Source organism: Calypte anna, chromosome Z, assembly GCF_003957555.1.
Source record: "Calypte anna isolate BGI_N300 chromosome Z, bCalAnn1_v1.p, whole genome shotgun sequence".
Taxonomy (NCBI): Eukaryota; Metazoa; Chordata; class Aves; order Apodiformes; family Trochilidae; genus Calypte; species Calypte anna.
In genome coordinates this window covers 27376976-27399140 of record NC_044274.1, presented here as the reverse complement: position 1 = coordinate 27399140, position 22165 = coordinate 27376976, and the positions used below count along the sequence as shown (strand labels likewise).

General features: G+C 39.8%; 1 protein-coding gene across 1 annotated transcript in view; it reads left to right on the top strand.

Annotated features, from left to right (window-relative positions):
- MAN2A1 (mannosidase alpha class 2A member 1) overlaps positions 1-22165 on the top strand; it is a 101319-nt gene that overhangs the window by 8697 nt on the left and 70457 nt on the right. Inside the window, exons 2-3 of the mRNA XM_030467652.1 lie at positions 6493-6753; positions 16073-16217. Of these exons, the coding sequence (XP_030323512.1) occupies positions 6493-6753; positions 16073-16217 (406 nt within the window). The remainder of the gene's footprint in view (positions 1-6492; positions 6754-16072; positions 16218-22165) is intronic.

Genomic DNA, 22165 nt, shown 5'->3' with positions numbered 1-22165 from the left:
CGAGGTAATTCCTTTGCTGTAGAATAACAGCAGGGTTGCTTCTCTTCCTTTTCAATAAAAGCTTTAATTTCTCCCTGTCTTTATGTGTATTCATAAGCAAATGTGTTTCACGTTACTTTACATTGCATTGTTAGAACAAGTATATAGATTATAGATTAGCGTTCCTTAATGATGTTCCCTTGGATCTAGACATGCTTACCCAGACCTTACCCATGCTTACCCCACCTTCAACTTTCTGTGCAAGTAAGCGGGGCTCTAAGTCTTGTTTTTACTTCTTTTCTGATAAGACTTGTTTTTTTTGAAGTGGGAAAGTTCTGACATTTGTGAACTGTGTAGCTAGACAAAATTTGCTAAGGCCACCTAGATTACAAAATTTCTGGTAGAATTAATCTCTGCTTAGATTATGAAAAAAGAAAAAAATCCACCACCCTGCTCACCCCCAAATGCAAGAAAAAAAAAGAGTTGCAACTCTTGAAGAGTTGCGGTATTTTCCATGTTCAGATCATAGTTTTAAATAGACTTAGCATTTAGTACTACATTCTAGGGATTGTTTACTCTTAATTCTTTAAGTGAGTAAGGAGAAAAGGTGAATGTGTAATGAAAATAGACTGAACTTTTGTGTAATTTGGATCCATGTGAGGTTTTCAGTTTGCAAATGGATTCCTGACATAAACTATTATCATACTGAATGAAAGTTTGTGACAGTGTTGCTTCTTAAGAGTTGTTAACTCTTATGGCTGATGTGTTTCACAACAGAAACTTGAAATATTCTAGAAATCTCAAAATATTAGGTTGTCAGTTTAACTTAGGTGCTGCATGTGGTTATTGTTATGTGTTCTTAATGTAGCATTTTATTTCTTGTTTTTTTGCATTCAAAATGAGTTAGCATGTGGCATGTTTAAATACCTTAGAAGAGAGGTGTGGTGTATCTCATAGTATTCAGAAAAAGAAGCAGGAATTTATTAGCCCCAGGATTTTTTTAACCCCTCTATCTTAAAAATAAATTATTTCTCAACTTCCTTGAGCAGCTTGTGCCTGTGTTTTGCCACTTTCACAAGAAAGAATTTTTTCCTAATGTTTAACATAAATCTCCCCTCTTTGTGTTTGAAATAATTTCCCTTTGTCCTCTCACTACACACCCTTGCAAATAGCCCTACACTTTCTTGTGGGCCCTCTTCAGGCATTGGAAAGTTGTTATAAGGTCTTTTTGGAGCCTCCTCTTCTCCAGGCTGAACAACCCCAATTTCCTCAGTCTGTCTTCACAGGGGAGGTGCCCCAGCCCTCTGATCCTTTTAGTGGCTCTCCTCTGGACACATTCCAGGAGCTTTATGTCCTTTTTTAGGCTGGGGACTCCAGAACTGGACACAGTACTCCAGGTGGAGTCTCACAAGAGTAGAGTAGAGGGGGGGAATCACCTCCCTTGACCTGCTGTCTGTGCTTCTTTTCGTGCAGCCCAGGACACGGTTGGCTTTCTGGGCTTCAAGCACACACTGATGGCTCATGTTAAGCTTCTGGTCCACCCCCACCCCCAAGTTCTTCTCAGGGCTGTCCTCAATCCTTTCTCCACCCAACCTGTATTCATGCATGGGATTACCTTGATGCAGGTGTAGAACCTTGCACTTGGCCTTGTAGAACTTTATGCAGTTTCTATGAGCCCACTTCTTGAGCCTGTCAAGGTCCCTCAGGATGGCATCCCCTCCCTGTGGTGTGTTGACTTCACCACACACTTTGGTGTCATCAGCAGACTTGCTAAGGGTGCATTTGATTCCACTGTCTGTGTTGTCAACAAAGAAGTCCAGGTACTCACCCTTGGGGAACCCCACTGGTCACACATCTCACACACTGAGCCACTGATCACAGCTCTTTGGGTGCAACCATCCATCCAGTTCCTTATCTAATGAGTGGTCCACCCATCAAATCGTATTGCTCCAGTTTAGAGATCAGGATGCTTGTGGGACTGTATTGATTTCCTTGCACAGGTCTGGGTAGATGATGTCTGTTGCTCTGCTTTTGCCCAACGAGGCTGTGCCCCCATTGTAAAAGGCACCAAATCAGTCAGGCAGGACTTGCCCTTAGTGGAGCTGTGTTGGCTGTCACCAGTCACCCCTTTGTTATCTGCTTGCCTCAGCAGAGCCTTCAGGTGGATCTGCTCCTTGATCTTGCCAGGCACAGAAGTGAGACTGACTGGCCTGTAATTCCCTGGGTCTTCTTTTTTTTCATATTTGAAAATGGGGGTTATGTGTCCCCTTTTTCTGTCAGTGGGAAGTTCACCAGACTGCCACGACTTCCCGCATATTGTGGACAGTGGCTTTGCAACTTCATCCGCCAGTTCTTTCAGGAGCCATGGGTGAATCCCATCAGGTCCTGTCAAGGTTTAACACTGGCCCGGTGGTTAAACCGAAACAGACGCTCTCTATTAATAACTCTCTCTCCTCCTTGATGAAGAAGGGAGAGAGAAACAGGGAGAGAGACTTCTCAGTTGGAGATTAAACTACAAGACTTTAATGAAACAGCAATGATAGAGTAAATTAGTGAACACATACAGAAATACAGGAAAAAAAAAAAATGAGAACCACCCTCCTCCCCCTTCTCCCCCAACAACTCTCATGTCAACCGAGGCTGCAGGGTAGCCCTGGGAAAGTCCAGGCTGGACTCCTGGAGTTGGTAGCAGTCGGGAGCTGGAGGCAGGGAAAGAAGCAGGATGAGAGGCAAGAAGGGAAGCAGCTAGCTGAAGCAGGAAGAGGCGCCGGAAGGAGAGAGCGAAATTTGGAAAATCCCTCAAATTTATACTGAGTGTGACGTCTATGGGATGGAATACTCCGTTTGGTCAGTTCTTGTCTGTTCCTCCCCAAAGGAGGGCTCCTGGATGGTAAAATGCTTTCCTCAGAGCTGAGCAGTGTCCTTGGCTCTGCATACCAGTCCCTGGCAGTACCTATAAACATCAAGCGTTATCAGCCCCAAAAGCAGACATTGTCTGAGGGACCCGCTGCCAATCTCAGCAACTACTTAAAGAGGCTCAGCTGAAAGCAAAAGCACAAGACAGAGAATCACCTTCATCCTGGCCCAAACCAGGACAGGTCCCATGGACTTGTTCACCTTCAGGTTCTCTAGGTGGTCTCAAACTTGCTCTTCATCTACAGTGGGGGATTTTCCTTTCCCTGGTCCCTGCCTTCAGCTTCTCTAACATGGAGGGTGTGACCAGAGTCCTTGCAGGTAAAGACAGAGGCAAAGTAGTCATTCAGTACCTCGGCCTTCTCTACATCTTGGGTGAGCAGCTCTCCTGTTTCCTTCTGGAGTGGGTCCACATTTTCCCCAGTCTTCCTCTTATCATTGACATATCTATAGAAATTTTTCCTGTTGTCCTTAACCCCTCCTGTCAGGTCCAATTCTCTCTATGCTTTTGCTTTCCTAACGTGATCTCTTGCTTTGACCACATCTCTCAGGCTAGTCCTTGCAAGCAGTCCTTGCTTCCATCCTCTGTAAACTTCCTAAGTGTGTCCACGAGTTCCTTGCTCATCCATACAGGCCTCCAGGCACTCCTACTGCCTTTCTCTTCACTGGGACACAATGGTCCTGGGCATGCAGGAGGTGATCCTTGAATATGGATCAGCTTTCCTGGGCCCTCTTCCCATCCAGGGCTTTGTCCCATTCTGCCCTACTCAGCAGATCCTTCAAGAGATTGAAGTCTGCCCTTTTAAAATCAAGTTCCATCAGTTTCCTCTGCACATTTCTCCCTGCCCTAAGAATCATAGAATCATAGAATTGGCTGGGTTGGAAGGGACCTCAGAGATCATCGAGTCCAACCCTTGAACCACCGTTGCGGTTGCTAGACTATGGCACTGAGTGCCACATCCAGTCTCTTTTTAAATATCTCCAGGGACGGAGAATCCACTACTTCAGTGGGCAGCCCATTCCAATGCCGGATCACTCTTTCCGTAAAGAAATTCTTTCTAATATCTAACCTAAACTTCCCCTGGCACAACTTAAGTCCATGCCCTCTTGTCTTGTTGAAAGTCGTTTGGTAAAAGAGCCCAACCCCCACCTGGCTACACCCTCCTTTCAGGTAGTTGTAGAGAGCGATGAGGTCTCCCAATCTTGAATTCTGCAGTGTCATGATCTCCCATTAATTTTTACATCACTCACCAGCCTGCTGCTTGCACACTGTGTAGCTTTGAACTATAGTCATGTGCGGTGAAGCAGGTAATAATAATTAGTTTAGATGGCAGCTGTACTTCAGCCTCTTAGGCATATAAAGAGCAGAGCCTATGTTGGGCAGCTGGTAAAGCCCCAGTCATTATTTCATATATGTTATTTCTAGAGTGAATAGCATAATAGGCTATTATTTTTCTAAGTAGAGAGACATTTTTTTCAAAATGTCACGGGCATTGAAAGGGAAATTATAATCTTACGCAGAAATATGTGCACGCTCTTGGTAATATAGCATTTGAAGGGCTTCAGTCTGGTTGTTTCTTTTGTGCCACCAGGGGGCATAGGACTACATTTTTTTTTCCAGTATTCCACCATCTGCACATTGATTTCATATTATTTTCAGCTGATCTGTTTTATAAGTTTCTAGTATTTTTCTTTAAACTGTTAAAAATCTAGGATATTTGTCCTGCATTGCAATTAACTTAATGTGGATCTGTTGTCAAAATATCTTTTGTCAATTGAGAAGCAGTAACCATTTGCCTATGTTGCATTTTAAAAACTGTTACTGTTTTCAGGATGTATCAATCTAAGAAAAAAATGCCGAAGCAGTGAATCATTGCTTTTTGCAGCCCAGAAAACGAGGGGACAAAACTACCCAACAGGTTAAAAATCCCAAAAATGTACCTTCTCCAGAACAATGAGGAACTTCCATGAAGCAGAAAGACTGGAGTGAGGATTTAGTAGAACTCAAAAGTCTGATTTGTGTCTCTTGGTAAAGGATGTTTTTGTATTCCTGAAAACTTTTCAAAGTGAACTTAAAAGAAGGTGCACATCATAATTGAGAAAGGAGGATTAATCATTTGCAAACTACAACCTAACTGCAGAAGCTGGAATTAACTTGACATTTCAGGAAATCAATTTGTTCCTTAAAAGGAAAAGGCACAGACCTCATGTAATAGTTGTCAAAGGGGAAAAAAGTGTTATGTACAGAAGTTGCTTCTAATATTATTCTCTTTTACTTAGAAGATTAGGCATTCATGTTATGAAAAGGTTTTACTTGTCCTTAAAATAATAGGTCACAGAGTAGATGTCTACTGTATCAATTTATTTGTATTGAATTTAATGGGGAAAATGTACATGCATGAATCTGCAGTGGGTTTAGTTGTGATAACAGTTTCTTGAAAAAAACTCAATCATATTTTGTATATTTTGGGATCTGACCACAACTTCAATAATAGGAGATGACTGGTTTTTGTCTCCTATCTTTTCTTGTTATTGTTAGGTTTAAGTCAGTTTGAGGAAAGAGAGAAGCTACTCTTAAGACATAGTATACCTAAAAACATGTTAAACAATCTGTCTTTTTTCATTCTGAAAAAACTAATACATTCATGCCTGAAAAAAACCCCATACCTTGCATCATTTGGAAGGAGTGTCTAGTACATGAGAAGGCTTTACCGTTTCCAGGTACTTTGTTCTGCTATGCTTCAGCAATACAGTGATTAGACATTATTAAATGTTTTGTGGTATCATTCTTTGCTTACAAGTTGCTTTAGTAGGTATGTTGGGGTTTTTTGTTGGTTTTTTTTTTCATCTCACACTGATATTATTCTATATCCTTCCTCTTATGATGCATAGTAGAGTTGTGTACAAACTCCTGTTGTTTGGCAACATAGTATGTAGAAAATGGTAGCAGTGAAAGCATTCAGATTCATCTGTCTTCTATGGGATTATTTTGATAAATGTAGTAGACCAATTGTACGTATTATAATGATCAGGTTGCTAAGGGATCTTTTACCCCCATCAAGTGCTTTTGTTAATTTTTCACTGAATTGCATTGGAAATAAACCTTTTTTTCCTTTTCATTGTAATACTATTTTACACATACAGGAAAAACTTAAAACATATATGTTCTGTTAATCCCATCATGATGTGACTGCCTTCTAAAAATGGCTTTCTCTTTGATGTACTGATGTGATAATAAATTTGAGGACCAGATATTTGCAAATCTAGTAAATAGCATGAATAAAAAAGGAACGTGGTGTAATTGGTACTTGAAATAGTGTGACCCTAAAAGAAAATCTTTTATCGCTGATTAAATCCTGTGCTGCAAAGTAAAGCTCACAGTGCACAATGCAACTTCTCATCCCTTATAATGAAAACAGGTTTCATATGTCGTTTCAATCTCCTACTAGTTTACTTTATGTGAAATGTAGAATAAAGATTTATTTATTGGTTTTTTTGTGTGTGATCGTACTGTTGTGAAATTGATACTTTTTTTTTTTAAATCATGTCAATGGCCAGTCTGAGAAATAATTGAATTTTCCTTTTTTTTTTTTCTTACAGGGACAGCTTTCAATACTACAAGAAAAAATTGATCATCTAGAACGCCTGTTGGCAGAAAATAATGAGATTATTTCAAACATTCGAGATTCTGTGATTAATCTGAGTGAATCAGTAAAGGATGGTCAAAAAAATCCAGAGGCTATAAACTTCAGTCAAGGATCTGTCTCTGATCTCTTCCCTTCTGCTTCAGTTGTACTTCCAATTGATTCTGAAGATTGTTTGTTTGCTACAAAGAGTGGAAGTCATGGTTCAGATGTGCAGGTAAGAAGTACATCTTTCTCTCTTATTCTGCTGAGGTCAGAATTAGCCATCATTACCTTTTAATTCTGAAAACACCAAATTACTGGTAAAAGCTTGATACTAGGCTCCTACTCTGAAGTGTAATAGCATTGCTCAAGTGGCTGTTATGTTTAATAGGTGTTACAAAAGTTCCTTTTCAGACTTTCTAGAAATTGAGTAGTGATTATGAAGAGCCAACCCTTCCAGACAAACAAAAAAAATGTGCTAAAAAACAGTGATTGAACTCAGATTATTCAGTGCTGTCTGAATTTCTTTGAAAGGAATTTATTGTAAACGGTCTTTTAGTTTCCCCAAATTGTTCTAAAGTTGATTAAATATAAGCTGGAAGTAGTGGGTAGTGCTGTTTTAAATCAGATTTTACCTCTTAGGGACATATGTGTAGGTGGGTCTTGATGGGAAGGTAAAGGAACTTCAATAATAATTGAAAAAAAATCTCATTCTCAGGGTACTGCATTCCCTTTTGAATGTTAGTTCTCTGTTTCAGCATTCTTGTGTGTCTGCAGTTTGTATAGGTGCCTCAATCAGAGAAACTTACACAATATTGAGTGGTTGGCATGAACTGGGGAGGCTGGAAGTTTTTAAAGCCAAGCATTTCAGGTTGAATTTATTGTGCTTCCTGGTGATGCTTGGTAGTTCATGGTGGTTTAAGCATTTCAGGAAAACTGAGAATACTGTGTGAAGTTTGTAGTCTGTACTATTCGGGGAGTCTTGTGGGAGTACTGTAAAAATTTGCTCTAAAGCAAATATTAGATTTTGAAGTCTGACTTCCTCATTTTAGAATTGAAAGTACTTCTACTTTAAGAGAAAGACAGTGGAGTTAAGATGAGTAAGTACACATATTAGAACAATTCATAAATTCAATCATTCATAAAGCCTGTAAGCTCTTCTGGGGTAGGTATCACCTTAATACATCTTTTACAGAGTAATCACGGCTTGGGTTTTTTTAGTTTTTTTTTTTTGTTGTTTTTTTAACAGCATATGACTATTCATATTTCTAATTTCTAATTAGAAATAATTAGAAATTATAATAATTAGAAATTACAATAATTTCTATTTCATATTTCTAATACACAGCAGAACTTCTGAGAGGGAGAGTAAATTGTGTGGACCTGCTGATAACACGTTTTCAAGTTAGTGAATTCTTCACAGGTTACTTCTTGTGCATTCTGTTACCATATTGAATGATGTGGTTTTTTTGAGGTCCACTGGTCCACATTGTAGGAAATGTGAATTTTGAGGCAAGATGTGTTGGCTGAAATTTTGAGCATGTCAGCCTGTTCTGACTGCAAAGCAAGCCTAAACTGTTCTCATGTTTGGCTTCACTTTTGTAGAATACCGGGACATGTACCAACTATCAGGTAATGTACCTATCTACCTAATAGTAGGCTGCAATAGATAAACTGCTTTTTGTTAGTTTGCTGTATTTTCAAGGGTATATGCATGTACTTTAGTAACAAATACAGCAGGGAATATTCTTAATACTGCTCCACTAGTCACACTTTCTTTCCTTGCCTTGCAGAGGGAGGGAGGGCACTCATGTTCTTCATGTCATTGCATTAGTACCTTGTACTCAGCAAATTATCCATCATCATGATTAAGTCACTTCAATACTGTTTCTATATACAGTTTCCCATCCTACAAGAATGGCTTGCATTTCAGTTATGGAATCGAAGACCTTTACTTTAGCAGAATTCCTGTAACACCACATTAACAAGCTGGACTGAATTACTGTGTTTTAATATACTTTTACTGTTTAGTACTTTTCTTAATTAATTTTCTTTAATTTATTTTCGTACAGATTTTTATTTTAAAAGGATGAGGATTTTTGAGTATATTATTAGGAGCATTGTTTTTTTAATTATTTTAAATTCTGAAACACATTTAAGTGCTAATTAGCTGCTGTTCATGAATGTTAACTTAAAACCACCAATTTAAACCTTACTTTTTCTGTCTTCTAAGTGAATGTATAAGAATGAAGTGTAATACTAGAAACAAGTAAGGGCTAATACAGACAAGACATAGTGTTTTGATAATGATAGAGATTGAAGGCAAAAGAGGCTTCACTGAATAAATTAAGGAAGTACATTATGGTTTCCCATACTGGAGAAAGCATTATAAGAATGCATTAAAAATAGGAGTTGAAAACCTTTGTGCTATTCCAGTGAGAAATATTACCAAGACTTATGACTTGGTTTGCCATGGACAGAAAATAATCTAAGTTACTAATAGAATGAGACTTAAAAGATTTCTTGGATAGCATAGGCAAAGGTTTTTTTTATTATGGTGGAACTATAAATCAAGAAATTGTACACTATGTTACTTGAGATGTTTGTAATTAGGTAGGAAATTGTGATAGAGCTGGTCACTGAAAATAACACTGAATTGAGAATTGAAATGATGCAAATTAAATAGAAGAATAATGTGCACTTTTTTCAAAAGATAGAAATGAGGCTAGGTAATAAAGCTAATTAAAAAAAACCTCTTGAGCAGATGTGGTTGTCACCTCATGCTTTCTTAGGTCATTAGTTCAAGAAGCATCTGGAATTTGTGCTTAAAAAAACACAACAGGCATCATGTTAAGCTGGAAAGTCTTTAATCTGATATGATAAGGTGTTTCTGCTTTTATCCCTTTTAACTACTGAAGCATCTAACATCTAGTTACTAGTGTTTCTCCTTTTAAAAGTGAGACATGAATCACTTTGTAAAAAGGTGGCTTGGAGAGGAACAAACTAGGTGGTTTTTTTCTTTTGTGCAGTAATTTAGTGTTCACTGGAGTAAATCCTGTGATATTTACCCAACACTTATTACTTCAGCAGTTTGAGTATGTCAGTATATAGAAAGAATTAAGTATGACTAGAATGTTATAATTGAAAAGCTTGTGGCAACCAGACTGTCCTCTGAAGCAGCTATAAGGAAGAGAGGCAGCATCCTTTTTGAATTTCTTTTTGTCTGCTGTTTTCACAAAATTCTTGTTTACTATATCAGTATTTTTTACTTGGAAATGAAATTAAAACATGTCTGGGAAATGCTTGCCTTTCATCTTTTCTTGCTTCTCACTGACTATGTACTTGGAACCCATTCTTCACGTGCAGTCACATAACCTGGTCAAGCAATGGTACAATTAGTAGTTAAACCTGTGTATAATTATTGCTGATAAGGGTTTTATAGGAAAGATAGAAATTGCATAACATGTCTTCTGTGTGTATTGGTGAAAGTGCAGTGATTTCAGCCTGATTTGGCTTCAGTTTATTCCAGTGGAAGTTTTTGATTTAACTGCTTCTGATTAACAGTGAAATCACAGAATATCCTACTGGATAAGGTTGGGAGGGACCTCTGGAGATCATCTGGTCCAACACTACTAAAGCCAGGGTCACTTAGAGCAAGTTGCCTGGACCATGTCCAGATGGCTTGATTATCTAAGGATGGAGATTGTGGAACCTCTCTAGGCAATCTGTGCCAGTACTTAGTCACCCTCACAGTGGAAAAAGTGTTTCCTGATGTTCAGGAGGAACCTCCTGTGTATCAGTGTGTGCCCACAGCCATTTGTCTAGTCACTGAGCACCAATGAAAAGAACCTGGCTTCTCCTCTGTAGTCTTCCTATAGGTATGTGTATACATTGGTAAGATCCTCCCACAAGCCTTCTATAGGTAAACATCTACAGCTTCCTCAGCCTTTCCTCATTGAAGAACTGCTCCAGTGCCTTCATCATTTTAGTGACCCTTTCCTGGACTCTCTCTGGAGTGTGTTCATGTCTCTTGTGTTGGGGAGCTCAAAACTAGACGCAGTGCTCTGAGTGTAGCCTCACCGATGCCAAGTAGAAGGGAAGGATTGCCTCTGTTAACCTGCTAGCATCACTCCTCCTTAATGCAGTCCAAAATGTGATTTGCCTTCTTTGCTGCAAGGGCACACAGGTCCCGCACAATCAATTTGGCATCCAGAGGACTCCATGTCATTTTCTGCCAAGCTGCTTTCCATCTGCCTGCAGCAGTTCTGGTGTCTGGGGATGTTCCTTCCTGTATGCAAGAAATTGCACTTCCCCATGTTGAATTATATGAGGTTCCTTTCAGCCCATTTCTCCAGCCTGTTCATGTCCTTCTGGATGGCAGGATGACCCTGCGGTGTATAGGTCCCTCCTCCCAGCTCAGCACAGTATTGGCTACAAATTTACCATCATCCAGATCATTGATGAAGATGCAAAACAGAATCAGGCCCCATAGTGACCTCTGGGTACACTTCTGATTACTGGTCTCCAACTGGACTTCATGCCACTGGTTATTACCCTCTGGGCTTGACTGTTCGGCTGAGTTTTTTCATTGATCATCACTGTCTGCTCATCCAGCCAGTACATCAGCAGCTTCTCTGGGAGAATGTTAGAAGAGACAGGGCTTAAAACCTTACTGAAGTAACATTAACGCGCTGGAGATGATTTCCAGGATTAGCTGTTCTTTACCTTCCCGGGGATCAAGGTGAGGGTGACCAGCCTGTAGCTGCCTGGGTCCTCCTTCTTGCTGTTCCTGAAGATAGAAGTGACATTGCTTTCCTCCTGTGTGTGGGCACTTTTCCTAATTACTGTGATTGTTCAAAGGTGCTTGAGAGAGTATAGCTCAGCTTACGGATAGTGAGCCAGCTCCCCCAGTTCTTCTGGGTCCATCCCGCCTTCGCCCATGGACTTCCATATGTCCAATTGGTTAAGTATTTTTTTACCCTTGCACTTTTCCACCAAGAACATGTCTTCCTTCTTCCAGACATTACCTCTGGTCTCTGGGGCCTGGGATTCACAAGAGTCAGTATTGCTAGTAAAGATGAAGGTGAAGAAGATACTTAGTACCTTAGCCTTTTCCATATCCTGTGTCACCAGCCCTTCTGCCTCATTCAGCAGCAGGCCGTAGCCTTGCTCTTATAGAAGCCCTTCTTGTTGCCTTTGTTCCTGACCAGATTCAATTCAGTTTGGGCTTTAGCTTTCCTAACCTCGTCCCTGGATACTTGGGCAATGTTTCTCTATTCTTCCACATTACTATTTTTTTCTGCTCTCTAGGCTTCCTTTTGGTGTTCAAGTGTTGCCAGTAGTTCCTTGTTCATCAGTGCAGGCCTTCTGGTTTTTTTTTTCCCTTGACTCCCTACTTGTTGGGATGGACTTCTCTTGAGTTTGGATGAATTAATCCTTGGAATATTAACCAGTGTTTTTGGCTCCCTTTTTCCTCTACTATGTTATCCTATGGGACTCTCCTATGCAAAGAGGCCAAAGTCTGTTCTTCTGAAGTCCAGTGATGTAATCTTGCTTTTTGCCTTTCTCATTTCTTTGACTCTTGATTCCAGCATCTCATGGTCCATGCAAAGCTGCCTTTGACCTTCACAGCTCCAAAACCCCCCTCATCACTGGCAAATAGGAGGTCCAGCAGAGCACCTCTCCTCACTGGCTTCTCTGTCACTTGGGTCAGGATGTTATCATTGCACTCCAGGAGCCTCCTGGAATGCTTATGCCCTGGCGTGTTATCCCTCCAGCACGTAACAGTGTGTTCGAAATTCCCCATGAGGTCTTGAAAATGTAAGGCTGGTGCTGTCTGTGTGTGGAATGCCTCATTCATTTGTTATTTCTGGTGAGATGGCCCGTAGCAGACATTGGCTACAGTATCACCATAGTGGTCTGATTTTTTTATCTTTATCCAGAAGTTCTCAGCCTCTCATCCATCATCCACTGGCAGAGCTCCATGCGCACTGGGTCCTCTCTCACATTCAGGCCAGCTCTCTCTCCTTGTATTCCTGACCTGTTGTTCCTCAAAATCTCAGACTCTTCTGTTACAACTTTACAGTTGTTAGAGTTGTTCCACAATGTCTCCATGATTCTGACAGGATCATAAGGTTGCAACTGCACGTGAGTCACTAACTCATCCTGTTTATTCCTCGTGGTATTTGCGCTAGTGTACTTTGAGAGGCACCTCTTCATGCTGGTTTCCCAGAAGGGATTTTGTGCCTATAAGGCACTTCCTTGCTTATATCAAATGCTGCTGGTTACCCTGCTTAAGCCTTGTTTCATTGATTTTTGGAAAAAAAGTATATTTTTTTAAGCCTTTCATGTCACATCACCCCTGTCTGTCACTCCTTCAGAGGGCTGTTGATGAATCTCTCCCTCTCTCTTTATTGCTAGCTGAAAGCTTTCCTTAACAGGTCAGCCATTCTCCTGGCAAAGGTACCGTTGCACTACTTAGTGAGCTGGATCTCAACTGTCCTACTCAGATACTGATCCATGTAACAGGATCCCATGGTCTTAGACACCCAAAACCTGTTGCTAACATCAGCTCTGAGGCCAATTATTGACCTTGACTTTCTGTGTCTTGTCGCACCTTCACCCCTCACTGATGTGACTGAAGATACAACCCAAGCACTTGTGACTTCGATTGCTACTCCCAGAGCTCTGTAGTCACTTTCCATGCAGGCTGAGTTGCCACTGGCATTGTCACAGAACACATGTGGAAAAACAACAAGGAGCAGTAGAATGGAAGTTGGACACACTTCAACAGCTTTTCTGTAGCATTGTGGATCCAGGCTTCAGGCAGATAGCAAGTCTCTTGAGATGTTTGGTCATGTAATTGAGCCAGTTATTTCTGACAACAGCTAAGATTCCAAAATCTGTTTACTGAATTGCAGTTTCCAGCTTTTGAGCTCATCATCCTGGCAGCATGGTTTAAGGTAGCTGCAAGGTGACAGATATTAAGGGAAAAATTATGTATGTTATGAACAATAAAAATTGGTATCTTGCAGACTGCAGGAAGTTGCCTGTGAAATTCAGACTCTTATCTATGGGAAGAATAGCAATGTCGGCATTTCCACAAATTGTGGAAACAAGTATGTTTTTAAACAAGTATGTTTTCATGGTTGAAATGTCAAGATTTTATCAGTCTTAAGGTCACTAGTTAATAACTGGCAAATTTACAGCATATGCATTTAATTTTCTTCAGAAGTCTGCATTTCACAGAAAAAATTGTTTCTCAAGCTCATATTTTAAAAATACAAGGAAGTACAGTATTAGGCTAATTTCGGTGTAAACCCTATTAGGTCCTAAACCTTCAAGGTCAATATTGTAGGCCCAGTTGAGGCTCTGATGGTTCTGGGATTACAGTGATTTGCATTCTGATCTGATATTACTACTTAATTTTAAACTAAAGGCTTGTGATGGGTTGATCTTGGCTCGGCTGGTGTCTGGTAGCCCAGCAGTCCTTTTTGGCATCCAACCTGGGACCTGAGGAATGTGTAACTGGGAGTGGTAGTGCCCAAAACTTGGATTGGGCATTGTTCCTGTGAAATAATTGTGGGGATTCTTTTGCTGTTTTAATAGGGATAAGGGGTTGAAATTTATTGTGTGAGTAATTTCCACTTTTTCAGTGCTATGCAATTTTGACCTTGGTGTGGGAATATTTTTTTGTAGACATATCTGAAGTTTGTAAGAAGTGTTGATAAATGTGTGTTTTATTGATTGTTCTTAAATATGTGTTTTACAGAGGTGAGGGGGTAAGGTACTGGTTTCAGGTGCCCAGGTGTTGGCAGCTGGGGGTTTCCAGGGATGGTGTCTCAGGAAAAGCCAGTGCTGCCGTGTGCTGGACACAGCTGTTCAAGCCAGCTCCAAAACAGACCAGCCACAGGATTCAGTCAAACTTCCATCAGCATGAGTGGTGGCACCTCTGGGAGAATGTGTTTTAAGAAGAGGGAAAGTCCTATCAGTGGTGTATAAGCAGAGGGAAAAAAAAAAAAAAAAAAAAAGAGGGAGAAACAACCCTGTAAACACCAAGGTCACTGAAGAAGAAAGGGTTCTCCCCTAAAGCCACTGGAGGAGACCATCATGAAGCAACTATTTCCCTGCAGCCCATGGATGACTCCATGCTGGAGTGGCTAGATATTTTCAGAATGAACTGGTCCCTGGGGAATCCAAGCTGGAGGTGTTCCTGAAGGATGGAGGATGGTAGCCTGTGGAGAAGGTCCCAAGATGGAGCAGTTCATGAAGGACTGTAGCTTGTGGAAGGGGACTCCATGCTTAAGCTGACAAAAAGTGCGAGGAGGAAGGAATGGTTGAGAGGAACCATTGTAAACTGAATGCAACCCTTACACCCATCTTGGGGTAGGAGCCATAGAGAAATTGGGAATGAACAAGTGAAGCTGAAGCAGGCTAGAGAAGGGGTCAGGAGAAGGTATTTTAGTTTTGTCTTTGTTTCTCACTAGCCAGCTCTTTTTCATTTAGCAAGAAACTAATTTAATGTTCTCCAGGCTGGGTCTGTTGTGTCTGTTAAAGTAATTGTTAAGTGGTTGCCCTGTTTTTGTCTTGACCTGTGAGCTTTTTATCTAGTTTTTCTTCTTGTCCTGTTGAGGACCTGGAGAGAGATAGCAGCTGGGTTTGGCAGCCAGCCAGGGTCAACCCTTCATGACACCTTAACCTTAGTCAGATGTTTCATTCAGATACCTGTATTTTTCTTAATTTTCATAGCAGAATGGAAATGAGCTGAACACTCCAAAGCTAGAACTCTTGTGGTATTCATGGAGTAAATGACTCCTGCAACCTATTTTTGTGAAAGAAAGTTTTTTCAAGTTTACAATTGTATTCTATCATGGGGTTAGAAATAAAGTGAAGTTCAATTAATTTTGGGAATGGTAACTTTTTTCTAAACTCATATCAGAAGTTTCTCTTTGAAGTTATTGACTGGTATCTGTATTTCATACAAACTTCTTGAAGTAGCTGTATAGTTGCTTTATACCTTATTTGAATTGAAAAGTGAAATATGTCCTTCCTTGTATCATTAGTGTACTGGGCAACAGTAAATATATAAAAGTTTTGTTAAAGCATTTGGCTATAGTTATGAATATCTTTTTCTGTGGTAGCTTCTTTCAGTTCCCTCTTGTGTGTTTGATTTCTGCCTTTCATGTTGTCATCTGTTCTTAATGCTTGGTTACCACATCTTCTGCATTCCCCTACTTAATATGTTGTGCTACTCTGTATAATTATCTGCCTACCTTCCTGCCCCAGTGCTAATGAGCCATCTTGATTTTGGTGACTTAAGGCACATACTCCAATTTTTGTCTAGTAATTTGCTATTCAATTGGAACAGGGTCTTGGGCGTACGAGTGTGACTTGAGACTTGCTGTCATCTGTCAGTTTTCTATTCATTTGACACTTTACCCCTCTCCCAGTGTAATGAACAATCTGGTCCATTTTTTATGAAAACAGGTTTAGGTTTTAACAGCAGACCTGTTTTTGTGAATTCATTTTCTATGTGCCTTTTACTCTTTTTTTAGATGTTAGATGTCTATGACTTTCTTACATTCGACAATCCAGATGGTGGTGTGTGGAAACAAGGATTTGAAATCACATACAATGAAAATGAATGGGACAGTGAACCACTTCAAGTTTTCGTTGTGCCTCACTCACATAACGATCCAGGTAATATTTTAACTGTATCAGTTTTGGTATCTGGAGGATTTTGAATTAAGAAATATATTGTCATTTCTATGAAGACTTGGAGAGGTTTTTAAAGCATACTGCTTAATATTTTAGCTTTAAATCTAGCAAGGCAGTTAGGTAGGTGCATAGTTGAAGTTCCATTTATTTCAAGTGACAATGGTTATGATAAAAGTTTTACTTATTTATTAACTAGAGTTAAAAGTTCAGTGTTGATATTGGAAGGTAAAATGGATTTCTGTGTTTATTCTGCAGGTGACACAGTCACTTTATTGATAGATTAAAGGTACCCTGTTTGTATTTTGACTTTTGAGACTTGTTCCTGGTATTTAACCCTCAACCTATATTAAAGAAATGTGCTTTTTGCAAGATGTGACAATGAAAAAATTTAAAGGCTTCTTTATTTCTTTACTCTTTCTTTACTGTTTTGTGCACACCCCTGACCTACAGTGGGGTAATATAAAGTCTGGATTTAAAATGGAGAATTGTGACTTAATTTTGAAATTACTGTAAAATACAGCAAAAAGCATGAAATAATAGTGCTGTAGTATTCTCATTGCACATGTACGCCCAGCATGAGGACCTGGTGAAACTTCTTGTTTCTGGGTAAAGCCACAGTTTTGCTGATTTCAAACTGTACTACTGTGTATCTCTCCAACAGTTTAATTTGTTATTTAAAGTACTGTAAATCTGAGTGAGGTAGGAATTTTCTACCTACATGTGAAGTATGTTTGTGATGTGTCTGTCTATTCCTTAATTTTACATCTGAAAGATGTCTCTTGGTTCTCTTGACAGCTCTGTTTATTGAAGTTTATTCTGATAGATTTTGCCCTCTTCCAGAGATAGGGGTGTGGGCACTTTGTTTCAGAGATGGGTTTTTACTAGCGTTCACAGAATCACAGTAAGTTAGGGGTTGGAAGAGACCTCTAAAGATAATCAAGTCCAACCCTCCTGACAGAACAGGGTCACCCACAGGAGGTCATGTACAAACACATCCAGGTGGGTTTTGAATGTTGCCAGAGAAGGAGAATCCACAACCTCCCTGGGCAGCCTGTTCCAGTGCTCTGTCACCCTCACAAGGAAAAAAATTCTCCTTGGGCTTACATGGAAACTCCTATGTTCAAGCTCCTATCTCTTGTCCTGTGATTGGGCATAATTGAGAAGATCCTGGCACTGTCCTCCTGGCTCTCTCACTTCACATATTTATAAACAGTAATGAGGTTGCCCCTGATTCTCCTCTTCTCCAAGCTGACGAGACCCAGCTCCCTCAGCCTTTCCTTGTAAGGGAGATGTTCCACTCCCTCAATTATCTTGAAGGCTCTGCACTGGACTCATTCAAGTAGTTTGCTGTCCTTCTGGAACTGAAGGGCCCAGAACTGGACACAATATTCCACATGAGGCCTCACTAGGCCAGAGCAGAGAGGGAGGACAACCTCTCTCGACCTACCAGCCACCCTTCTTCTAATCTTGTAATGCACCCCAGGATGCCATTGGCCTTCTTAGCCCCAAGGGCACATTGCTGGCTTATGGTCATCGCCAGGTCCCCTTGCTCTATGCTGCTCTCCAACAGCTCAGTCTCCAACCTGCACTGGTACCTGGGGTTGTTCTTTTCCAGATTTAAGACTCTACACTTGCCCTTGTTGTAATTCATTAAATTTCTCCTTGCCCAACTCTCCAGCCTGTACAGGTCCCTCTGAATGGCAGCACAGCCTCCTGGTTTTTCAGCCACTCCTCTCAGTTTTGTGTCACCAACAAACTTGCTGAGAAGACACTCTATCCCATCGTCAAGGTCATTGATAAACATGTTGAATAGGGCTGTATCCAGCACTGATCCTGGAGGACTCCACTACTCACAGGTCTCCAGCTGGAGTCTGCACCATTCATCACCTCTCTTTGGGCTCTGTTGTGTAGCCAGTTTTTAATCCATCTCCCTGTGGACTCTTCTGTCCCATATTTCCTGAGCTTGCTCCCAAGGATGTTATGGGAGACTGTGTCAAAAGCCTTGCTGAGGTCAAGGTAGTCTACATCTTCTGGTTACCCTGCATCTACCCACCAGTTAAGTCAGATGAGTCAAGCATGACTTCCTCTTGGTAAATCCCTGCTGACTACTCCTAATAACCTTCTTCTCTTCCATATGCTTTGAGATGACCTCCAGAACAAGCCACTCCATCATTTTTCCTGGGATGGAGGTGTGGTCTGTAATTGCTTGGATCTTCTTCTTGCCTTTTTGAAGACTGGATCCTGCTTGCCATGATCTTTTGAAAATGATGGAGAGTGGTAGGGTGATAACACTCTTGGGTGCTTCCCATCAGGGCCCATAGATTCAGTTATGTATCTTAGAGGGAGTCAGTAATTAAAACTGTAATAAGGTGCTTCTTCAAGCTCTCAGAAGTGCTGTCTGTAGCTTCCTTCTCAATAGTAAGAAGGAAGAATTCTTTGAAGTTACAAGAGCTGCCTCTAATCGGTCTGTTGCAACTTTTTTCTTCTATAGGCTGTTGCCAAGGACTTGCTGAAGTCTTAATTGGTGTTGTTACTCACCTTTGATATCTGACTTTCTTACTGATGTCTAATTTTGGTTCTTAAAGTCTTCCTCATTAATAATTAAGTTCCTCCCACCACAAGTGACTACAATCAAGAAATCAGTGTCTCCTGATGCATACAGTCAAATATCTCTCAGCTTGTTCAGGCTGATCAGTTGATAGCAAGTAGACTTAAGATGAGAATTAATCATGGTAAATGTGAACTGTTTAATCACCAAAGTTGATTGTGCTAGACTGGTTATTGATTGCATTTACAAAGGGTGGTGTCACAGAAATCTGACAGTACTGCTTTTGCTGAAGACGTTTCTGTGGAATTTTCTGCAGTATGAAACAGCATCTTAAGCACTTGAAAGAAGGAGAAATTTCTGTAACAGATCAGAAGTCTTTTGCATAGCTATATATATTATAGCTATATATATGTGTGTGTATATATATAAAATAGCTAATATAGCTGTTATTCTTACAGAAGATCAAAAGTCATAGAGCAAAGGAAATGCCTTCTGGCAAAAAAGCTTAAGGCATCATGAATTTATAGTGTAACAACGTATGTGGAACTCTTTACTAATAAATGGGGTCAGTAAAGATATGATTTTATTAGCTGCAGAAGCTTGAAATTCTTACTACATTTTATATTTTCTCATCTGAGGCTCTAACATTTCACATAATGAGTTATGCTGGTAAGAATCTGTAGCTGAAAGTCGACCTTGAAGCAGAAGCTGCCTTGAAACTGAAACCATGGGGAAGAGTGTTCTTATGTTCCAAGTTCTTTTTTAGGAGTGCTAATGCTCTGAAACACTTCAAGTTGATAAATCTGGGTTACTTGCTTCAAACAGGACTTACAAATTTGTGATCTCTATGCTTCTCCTACCTGCAGCTAATATATTTCCCTTTTACTGGGAAATCATATACAAGAATGGTTTCTCCTCACTTTTGATCAGACTCGCTGGCAGCTGGTGAAGATATGAGTAGCTTAGTAGCATGCCTGATTTGGAGGGGGACTGGGTGAAATTAATCTTAAACCACAGAGAGATGCTCAGTTTATGTATAGCTGTGTTGTGTGAGGCTATAGCCATTGCAGATGGGTGGCATTTCTTTCTGGGGCAATTGTATAACCTGCTGTTGTGGCCAAGCTCTTATGTTAGCTCTCACGTGCTTCAGCAGTACTTTAATGTGCATGCCTGAAGTGGATTAGGCAGCTGAACTCCAGAGGGGAGAATCTAGCTCGGGGACAGTGATACTGTCAACCAGTGCAACTGGACTTGAAAGATGGAAGTTAAGCTTTTACCCAAGCGGTTGAAAGACACCTGTAGCTTTTATTGCTCTGTTAACTGTGATGATTTTAGTAATGTCTTCTCATTAAATTATTTAAGAATTGAGACTTAGAAACTTAGTAGTGTATGTATGTACTGGATCAGAGTATGGATAAATGTGGTTACTACAAGCCTGGTACAAGGAGCACTTAAATGGAATTGAAAAGACAATGTGATGGTGTTAGCTTATAGACTGGACTTGATGGTCTCAGAGGTCTTTTCCATGCTCAATTCTGTGGTTCTGTGAGACTAAAATAGATTTTTTCTCCCCTTTCTACCCACCCTCAATTTCTACCTAAGCAAACATGAATGTAAAAGTGAATGTGCATATCTGTATGCAGATCTATATGTCAGGTCTGTATACTACTTTTTAACACTTCATGAATTACCTGTAACATTGATAACTTTACCTTACTACTAGCACTCTCATCAACTCTTTTTTATTATTTAAGACAATCTCCATTTCCCAGGAGGAACTCTGCATAGCACTTTGAAGCTAATTGCAGCAGTGTTAAGATAAAAGAAAACTTCAGCATAAAAGTTTGATTCTATTGTCTGTTCTGATTTCTTAAAAACTTTACCTGTAAATGTTTGGAACTGTAAATTGGAAGCTCACTGATATGTTCTTGTTGTGTTTTAATAGGGACATGAAAAAAAAAAATCAGTCACCACTGTTTGTTTAGGACTTGTTTTCCTTTTTATAAACAGCAAGAGTATATAGTGTTTTCTTAAAAAAAGAATTATGAAAGCTTTGTAAAGAATGAAAAATACATGCTGAATGGTGAACGCCTAGTTTTTCTGCTGTAGAGGAGGATGAGATCTAGAATGAGGATGGGAAATTGGGCAGCTAACAATTGTTTTTTTGACATAATGAATTAAATGAGTTTAATTCCTGTCTAACTTCTTAGTATTTCTATGGTTGCAAATGAGGTGGTAGGAGACTTCAAGTGGGAGAGGGTTTTTTTGTTTCTTTTTCCTTTGTCTTTGTTGTGAAGAGATTCTTTCTAGTTTCTGGAAAGCTGTATAATCCTAGCTGACATTTAATGGTTTTGTTGGATTCTGACGTAAAATTTATAAATTATGCAAGTTTAGTTTGCAAGAAGCAGCATTGATATGTGAATTTAAGACTTAGTGGAATTAACTATTAACTGCTATAAAGTAAATGGGATGCAAACTTCTCCCCAAAAAATGTGTTAATGTAACAAGTGACAGTATTCCAGACACAGGACAAGGTCTCAGTCTTCATTAAAAGAGGTTTCATGAGAAATTAGAAATCTTTTTTTAAGAATGTTTCCTCTCAAGCACAGGGATGTCAGTTATTAATTGAAATAAAAAAAGTTTTGGAGAAAATCATCAAAGGGAACAAAGAGATGTAGAATAAAAACAGAGCTTACATAACAATGAAACAGGAAGAATTAGTGAAAAACATATCCCAATAAGTCAGCAACCTGTACTTGAAGAACAGGCCTTCAAGACAGATGGAAGGAAAGAAGTACTCCGTACAACTTATTTTAGTCATAGCCTTGAGCATGAGGAAGAAAATACTGACTAATTGGACTTGTGTATAAACATACTATTAACATATTAGTGTATTATTAGCATATTGAAATACCCACCTATAGGCTGGAGGGACCCCTGCTTATAAAAAGCCCCTCACTCTTTGTGCATGTGTGGTGACATTTTAAATCAGTGTCTATTTAAATGGAAACTAAGAACTAGTTAACCAATCATGTGTACAAGTGATGGAATACAATTAAACATAAAGTAATCCTGTATGTTTCTTTGTATAAAAGTAGCCCTTCTGTTTCTGGAAGCTGAGATAGCTTTGGAGAATACCAGCATGCTTCCTTTTCTGTGCAGAACTGGATATTAAAGTTAATATCTTGACTGTGTGTGAGATTCAGCTTATTGCACAGTGGGGGATGGACCCCACTTTCGGGACAACTGGAGGATTATTCTGATAGTAAGCAACTTAAAAGTCTTTTTTTATTTTATTTCAACAGCTAATAAAACCAAAAGACAAAAGAAGTACCCATGCCACAAAACCCCTACCTAACAGTCTAGCAGATACATGTAAGCA